This window comes from Coptis chinensis, chromosome 7 (assembly GCF_015680905.1).
Source record: "Coptis chinensis isolate HL-2020 chromosome 7, ASM1568090v1, whole genome shotgun sequence".
Taxonomy (NCBI): domain Eukaryota; kingdom Viridiplantae; phylum Streptophyta; class Magnoliopsida; order Ranunculales; family Ranunculaceae; genus Coptis; species Coptis chinensis.
This window is the reverse complement of record NC_141462.1, coordinates 19783820-19791235: the sequence shown is the minus strand read 5'-3', so window position 1 is coordinate 19791235 and position 7416 is coordinate 19783820. Positions and strand designations below refer to the sequence as shown.

General features: G+C 39.4%; 2 protein-coding genes across 2 annotated transcripts; one reads left to right on the top strand and one right to left on the bottom strand.

Annotated features, from left to right (window-relative positions):
- On the top strand, positions 1–1630 carry LOC147486486 (uncharacterized). The gene is made up of 2 exons (XM_086573750.1): positions 1–72; positions 857–1630. The coding sequence occupies exons 1-2, from the start codon at positions 1–3 to the stop codon at positions 1628–1630; spliced, it is 846 nt and encodes a 281-aa protein (XP_086429876.1).
- A 2991-nt stretch (positions 1631–4621) lies between these two features.
- Positions 4622–6491, bottom strand: LOC147486485 (uncharacterized). Its single transcript, XM_086573749.1, has 4 exons — positions 5957–6491; positions 5482–5871; positions 4790–5355; positions 4622–4714 (listed from the first exon to the last, which is right to left on the bottom strand). The coding sequence occupies exons 1-4, from the start codon at positions 6489–6491 to the stop codon at positions 4622–4624; spliced, it is 1584 nt and encodes a 527-aa protein (XP_086429875.1).
- Between the last annotated feature and the right edge of the window lie 925 nt (positions 6492–7416).

Here is a 7416-nt window from a genome sequence, read left to right as displayed (position 1 = left end):
ATGGCACCTGATAAAAGGCTGAAAGTCAATGAAGAGGATATCAGAGAATTTCATTCATGGATGCTTCTTCAGGTTTTTACCAAATACTTTTGTATGGTCCGGACCAAGAACATACAGCCTTTATAACAGATATAGGCATTTATTGTTTTACAGTCATGCCTTTTGGCCTTAAAAATGCCTCAGCCACTTTTCAGAAATTAGGCAACACAATCTTTGAAGGCATAATAGGTGATACTATGGAAATATATATTGATGACATGGTCACTAAGTCATGGTTAACAAGTGACCATCTTCGAGATCTTCAGACAACCTTTGATAGGGTAATAAAATTCAATCTCAAATTGAATCCAGCAAAATGTTCTTTTGGAGTTTCCTCTGGGAAATTTTTGGGTTATCTTATGACCCATAGAGGCATTGAAGCTAACCCTGATCAGATAAGGGCCATACTAGACATGCCGACTCAAAACAAAAAAGGATTCAAAGACTTCTTGGGCGGTTGGCGGCCTTAATGAGATTTATTTCTAAATTCTCGGATAAGTGTTGTCCATTTTTCAATACGATTAAATCAAACTCCACTTGGACTTACGAGTGCCAAAGAGCTTTTGATAGCCTTAAAACTTATCCGTCCTCACCGCCAAGATTGGTAAGTCCTAAACCGGTCACCAAGGTAGGAGTATATCTTGCTGCAACTGGTATTGCAGTAAGCGCAGTGCTTTTCGTTGAAAGTCCGGAAGAGAGGCCAATTTTTTTTTATAAGTAAGACTTTAACAGGTCCGGAATCTCGATACGATAATATTGAGAAAACAAAGATTAGCTTTAGTACATCTTTGCTAGACGACTGAAACCTTATTTTCAGGGTAGGACCATCCGGGTTCATACAGAGTACCCTCTTCGAAAAGCTCTAGCTAATGCTCAGGACACAAGCAGACTTGCCCTCTGGCAGTCTTATCTTAGTGCATATGAGATCATATATGAACCACGTCGTGCAGAAAAAGGACATGCTCTGGCATCCTTAATTGCAGACTTTCCAGTCGATGATGTTTCTTTTGCTATCATTCCGGACCAGCCAAACAGAGATGCAGCCACAACTCAAACTGAAGAAACATCTCTCGGGGGCGAAAACCCATCCTCGAAGCATATTTCTTGGAAAATCTACACTGACGGTTCTCGAAATCAATCAGGATCCGGAATTGGATGTGTACTTATCTGTCCTGATGGTTTACAGATAGAAAAATCTGTTAGGCTGGGATTTAAAGCGTCCAACAATGAAGCGGAATATGAAGCAGCAATTTTCGGTATGAAGACAGCTATTGATTTGGGGGCGACTGATATTGCCGTTTTCACAGACTCCAAATTAATCACCAACCAATTTGGAGGTATATATAGAGCTAAGGATGAAAGAATGTCCGCGTATCTAGATGTTATTCATTCTTTAGCAAGAAGATTAAGATCTGTATCTATCACAAAGAAATCAAGACATGATGTGAGGCATGCAGATGCTTTAGCTTATCGTTCAGCAGCTACAAATTGCAAGGAAGCACGGACGATACAAGTTGAATATCGAGGAGCAACCAAGCATCGACTTTACCACTCTCAACCACGAAAAATATATATGTTGATGAATGTTTAGCACTACAAGTATTGTACTCTGCACAAGCATCTTATGCAGTCCGGTCAAAGAAAAAGGATTCAAGCGGGGAAGTAGAAATCACCGGGATGACATTAACGGTGAAATGAACGAACCGGACCATGATGAAACGCTAGATTCGACCAACAACAATCCCTAATAGATGTAGAGCATATTCCCAAAGATAAATGATTGGTGTGTTCCTTACATAGAGTACCTGCAACACCGTGACTCTCCACGAAGACAAGAAACTTGGCGATTACATACTCGGACATCATTCAAGTTTTCCATTCTTCCATTAAGCGTGACGAGATCCGGTTATATAGGAAGCATAATTTATCTCCATTGCTCCGTTGCCTTACATCCGAACAAGGTCACTTTATTCTAGAAGAGTTGCATAAGGGCATTTCGCGGCAATCATATTGAGGGCGTAGTATGGCACATAGAGCACTCACTCGGGGTTATTGGTGGCCCGGAATGCAGAAACAAGCCGGGTTATACAGATCAAACTTGTGTACAATGTCAAATGCATGCGAACTCAAACCATCTACCCGACCCAATGAATTGTTTCCAGTTCGAGTTCTTGGCCATTTGCTAAATGGGGTCTAGATATTGTTGGACCTTTGCCCAAAGCACCGTGAAATTTCCGATTCCTCCTTGCAGCCCACCGATTATTTCACAAAGTGGGTTGAGCCCGAGAAGTCCGCTTTGTGACTCCATCGTCCAAAGTCAAAACAGTTCATTTGGAGAGATATCATATGTCGATATGGAGTACCAAAGATAATTGTATCCGATAATGGAAAACAGGTTTGATTCGATGAAATTAAATCATTTGCGGACACCTTCAAAATTCAACATAATTTTTCGCTCCTTATCATCCACAGTGAATGGACAAAATTTGAAACAACTAACAAGTCTCTCCTAGCCAATTTGAAAAGGCGGCTTAAAGAAGCAAAAGGAAAATGGGTACGAATTCATTACCAAATTTGTTTTGTGGGCATACCGCAGCACGCCCAAAACTTCTACAGGAATGACTCCTTTCTCTCTGGCATATGGGACAGAAGCAGTTTTGCCAACTGAACTCATGGCTCCCACGGTGAACTGAAAATGTAATTTCGATGATAATGAAGAATTTTTGTCGTCGAAACAATTCATCGATGAGTAGAGAGAAGAGGCACTCCGGCATTTGGAAAAGTATCAACAGAGTGTCAAAAAAAGTTATGACAAGAACGTTCGTCAGCGAACATTCCAGCCAGGAGATTGGGTACTTCGGAGAAAATTGGATGACCCATTAGGGGGCAAGCTGTCAGAAGCTTGGGAAGGTCCTTTTATTGTGGAGAAAACAGGGCCTAAGGGTTATTATGTACTGAAAACTCTTTCCGGAGATTTTCTTCCAAAGCCTTGGAATGCAACAAGGCTTCGTAAATTTTACCACTAGTCTTTATTTAACTCTATTTTGATTTTCATTAATAATAATATTTCTCCATCTGCTACTATGCTTTATCTTTTCTTAATACTTTTTTACATCATCTAGCAAGTGCAATCCTCGGCGCAAACCTTTAACATTTGTTTTCGGAACAAAGTTGACATCTGTGTACTGACCCGTATTTAGCCACCAAGTGCAGACACTTGCAGAACAATTTTGTTTCCGGACGAAATTGTAAGTGTTAGCAACACGCACTTAAACAGCCGAGTGACGACACTCGCATCATAAGTTTGTTTCCGGACAAAAAATTAAGTGCTAGCAATGCGCGAAAACAGCCAGTCTGCGATTACTTTCGCAAAGATAAGTTTTGTTTCCGGACAAAAATTGTAAGTGTTAGCAAACGCGCACTTAAACAGCCGAGTGACGACACTCGCATCATAAGTTTGTTTCCGGACAAAAAATTAAGTGCTAGCAAAGCACTTAAACAGCCGAGTGCAGACACTCGCAGCATAAATTTGTTTCCGGACAAAAAATTAAGTGCTATCAAAGCACTTAAATAGCCGAAAGTGTATACTTTCGCATCATAAATTTGTTTCCGGACAAGAATCTAAGTGTTAGCACATGCTTATGCGCACCTATACAGCCAAATGTAAACACTCACAAATTGTTTTGTTTCCGGACAACAGTTTCACTGTTTGCAAAGGCTAATTTAACAGCTTAAATGCACTTGATAATAATTCTGTTTCAGCAATTTTAGTGAATACTACTTATTTCGGACTAGAGAAGACAACAAAGCAAGTGGTATTTGCTCTCTGACACTACCATGGCTCACAGATAAGTCATTATCATTTTTTTTTTTTTTAGTTTTATACATGGTATAACTTCATGTTCACATTATTACCTCAAGTTCACATGCTTATAGTTTAGTTTCTTAATATACACACCACACCTTGTTTTCAAACGCATCAGCACATGCATGTTTTTAACTTTGATACATGGTATCTTAAAATACTTCTTTCATACATTTCAGTCATAACATTACAAGTTTCTAAACCAAGATACAAAGCTACAAAGCTTTTTCAACATCCAGTTCCGGATATATAACGTGAGTTATAATCCAAAATCAGACAAACATATCCTTACTGTTTGTTAAAAATGATCCCTCTGACAAGTGTTTTTCTAACAGGCAGGAACCTCACTAGCTTCTCCTACATATTTTTCGTGTAACTGCTTGAAATCCTTCTTAAGCTCATCATTTGCTTTCTTAACTCGGTACAATTCCATGGAAATTTTGCCAAGTTCGATTCGATCTCGGTTTTCTCTTTAGATAGCTTATCATTGTCTTCAAGTACCACTTTATAATCTGCTTCAACTAGATTATAATTCATCTCCATCACTTTGTTCTTCTCCTTCAGTTGAGTATCCTCTTTCACAAGTGCATCGAATTGCCCTTTCACTTCGTGACACTTCAACTCCCCGTTCTCCTATTACTTTTCTTTACAATCTATTTCAGCCAACAACCCTTGGTTTTACACTTAAGATTTTCCAACTCTTTAGCCAAAGAAACCCTAATCGACTTGGTCGCCCGATCTCTTTTTGCGTTTTGTAGACTTAACTCCTCTCGCCGCGAGCTTTACCAAGTCATCTGCGACACACATAACCTACACGCAATTTTTTTTTTAGCACAAACAATCTTTTCAAAAAGATACAAAAAACAAAAACAACAAGGTACTAACCATGGCTGCTTGACGTCTAACTTCGTCTATCTTGACATCCAATAGACTTCTATCATCAGACATATGTTTCTTAGCACTTTGACGCTTAGACGGTTCAACTGTTGAAGGACAAAGAGAGGGCTTATCTACAGCATGTTCCGTTTCACGCCTTTTCGAACACTCAGTTCCCAGAACTCCTTCATTCCCCGCTTCATATTCACATACTTTGCGCTTACCCACAGCATTTGCGTTAAGACTCATAATGTTTTCCTCAGCATTCTGGCAGCACGTTGTCGGAATACATACGCCATTGTTCACACCACAGATGTCCTTGTTCAAGTTTGGTTCCTCAAAAGATGTTACCTCTTCATAACCAACAGTTTCATCCATACCTTCCTCAGCATCACCTTTTAAGGCTATAAAGATAAGGTCGGTTATAGGCGTTGAAACAGGTGTATGCACCATATCGGCGTCTATGTTACAGTCAGAGCTGTGTGCAGAAAAAGCTTCGTTCACACCTTCATATTCTTCGTCAGAATCAGGTAAAACCATTCTTCTACGTTTCCGTGTTGCCACGGGTACATTCCCTACAACAGATGCACAATCGATAAGACTAACGTCTTTCATACAAATTCTACCATAACTATCAATAATTACAGCCTCTTCTGAAAACTTAAACTCATACGGAATACCATCTGCCCAATAATCCGTACCTGCAAAAAAATTGCGATCATCACATTCATTTCGAATATATTCATGACTCTCCAACTCTTCAGCACCTTCCTTTTCACGATATTCAAGATTCAAGAGTTGCTCTTGAGGAAAGCTGACAGCGATTGGAAATGCATTCATAACAGACACTTTACTCTCCTCGCCATTCTCACTATTTGGCTCATCTTCCACATCGACAACATCTACCAATTTTCCATTCTGCAAAATCTTTCTCTCACTAGCTTTCTGGTGAATTTCACCGACTATAGTGTCGGAATAAGACAAGTTAAAAAGGTTTTTCTCTTTTTTATAAAGCTCATAATAAAACTTCAGGTGTCGTTTCGTTGCTTCATCAGGGATCTGTTGTCGATGATTGATCTTCACGTTCATACCTGTTTCCGTTTTTCAGATTATCATTTTGTATAAATATGGCTATACAGTCTGGAAAACGTTAAGGTTTTAAAAACGAAAACTTACCTATGAAGTTGTTGCGAACCTCGAAACCTTCGAGCCTCCAACTGCCAGAGACTTTAAAGGCTGGCTTCTCCCAATTTTTAAAGCTTTCAGGTTTTCCAAAAAATTGGATCTTTGGATCTACAAAGCTCAAACCATAGAAACATCGATTCCCAGCTCTTCTCCTTTGTGGCTTGCAGATAGCCATCATCTCGTTACAACCAAAGGGTATTTTGAAAACTTCTTCTAAGACTTGCATCCGTTTCAACACCATGTAATACACGACATGCATTTGACCAGGTGCAAGCTCCCAATTTGACAATATTCTGGTATTTGTCATCGACATTGGAAGCTCTAACCCATAACATAATTGGTGGTAACACACAGCAACATCATCAATGCCAACTGGTTGGGCAACATCTTTCAACTTTCGGAGTTTTAGGTCTGCCCCAAGCTCAAAATTTGCTTTTATGGCTGATGTAGAAAGTTCCCAACACTCGCGGACACGAGGAAATTGGCCACCAATTTCTTTCCATCGCTTTTCAGTCAAATTTACCATTTCTCAGCGATAATAAACAAGAAGAGAGAGAACAAAAGGCTTTCTCAGTTTTCTCAATTTCAGATGTTGGGTTTTATTTTATTTTATTTTTTTTTGTTATTACAACAGTGTTTTTTGCGCCCTTCAGTCCAACCATGTCTACTTTGGATTGAGTTTGGTATTTTTATTACAAAAGTGTTTTTTGCGTTTTTTCTCGTTCTTTGCCACATGGTTTTCATCCATATGACAAAGAGGGGGCGATGTTTGGGCCCCACCTTCGGTGTGTTCCCAGACTCAGATCCGGCCCATCATCTTTTCAGACTCTGGCCCAACATTTTTGATTCAACCCAACATGATTCCGGACTAGGTCCAGATCCAAATATGTCACAGGTGCATCTGGCACAGGTTTAAAGAGAAAACAGGCACAGTCTGGTCAACAGGGACAGAGAAGGAAAAAAGAAGATAAACCAAAATCTTCAGAGATTTTGGGGTTAGAGTGGGATCCGGATCTTGGAATCCGGATCTTTCTTATAAGAGTCTGCTCTCACTTTCAGAACTACGCAAGCAAAAACTGCTGAGACTTGATCCCTGTTTCCGATTGGATCGTAATGTGAAGCGACCTTCTAAGGTTCTCATTTCTTTTGGTCAATCAATCCACTCTTCACAACCCTAACGTGTTTGGGAATTTCTAGTCCAAACATATATATATATATATATATATATATATATATATTTCAAATAATATATATATATATATATATATATATATATATATATATTTGAAATATTTAGAGAATTAAGACTGACCCACATCGGTTACATTGAAGGACCCTAGTCCGAAGACTTACTTTGCCCGAAGGCTTATATTGCCCAAAGGCTCATCAACCCCGAATGGAACTTAGCCCGAAGGCTCTCGCCGATGCATTTTTTTGAGTAGACCCAACCG

Bases quoted from the DNA above. Each gene is read 5' to 3' on its own strand.
- LOC147486486 (XM_086573750.1), top strand. From the start codon at position 1: ATGGCACCTGATAAAAGGCTGAAAGTCAATGAAGAGGATATCAGAGAA. The intron at 73-856 runs GTTTTTACCAAA...CCTTATTTTCAG, and splicing joins ATTCATGGATGCTTCTTCAG to GGTAGGACCATCCGGGTTCA.
- LOC147486485 (XM_086573749.1), bottom strand. From the start codon at position 6,491: ATGGTAAATTTGACTGAAAAGCGATGGAAAGAAATTGGTGGCCAATTT. The intron at 5,872-5,956 runs GTAAGTTTTCGT...AAACGGAAACAG, and splicing joins GGTTCGCAACAACTTCATAG to GTATGAACGTGAAGATCAAT. The intron at 4,715-4,789 runs GTTAGTACCTTG...AATTGCGTGTAG, and splicing joins TTAGACGTCAAGCAGCCATG to GTTATGTGTGTCGCAGATGA.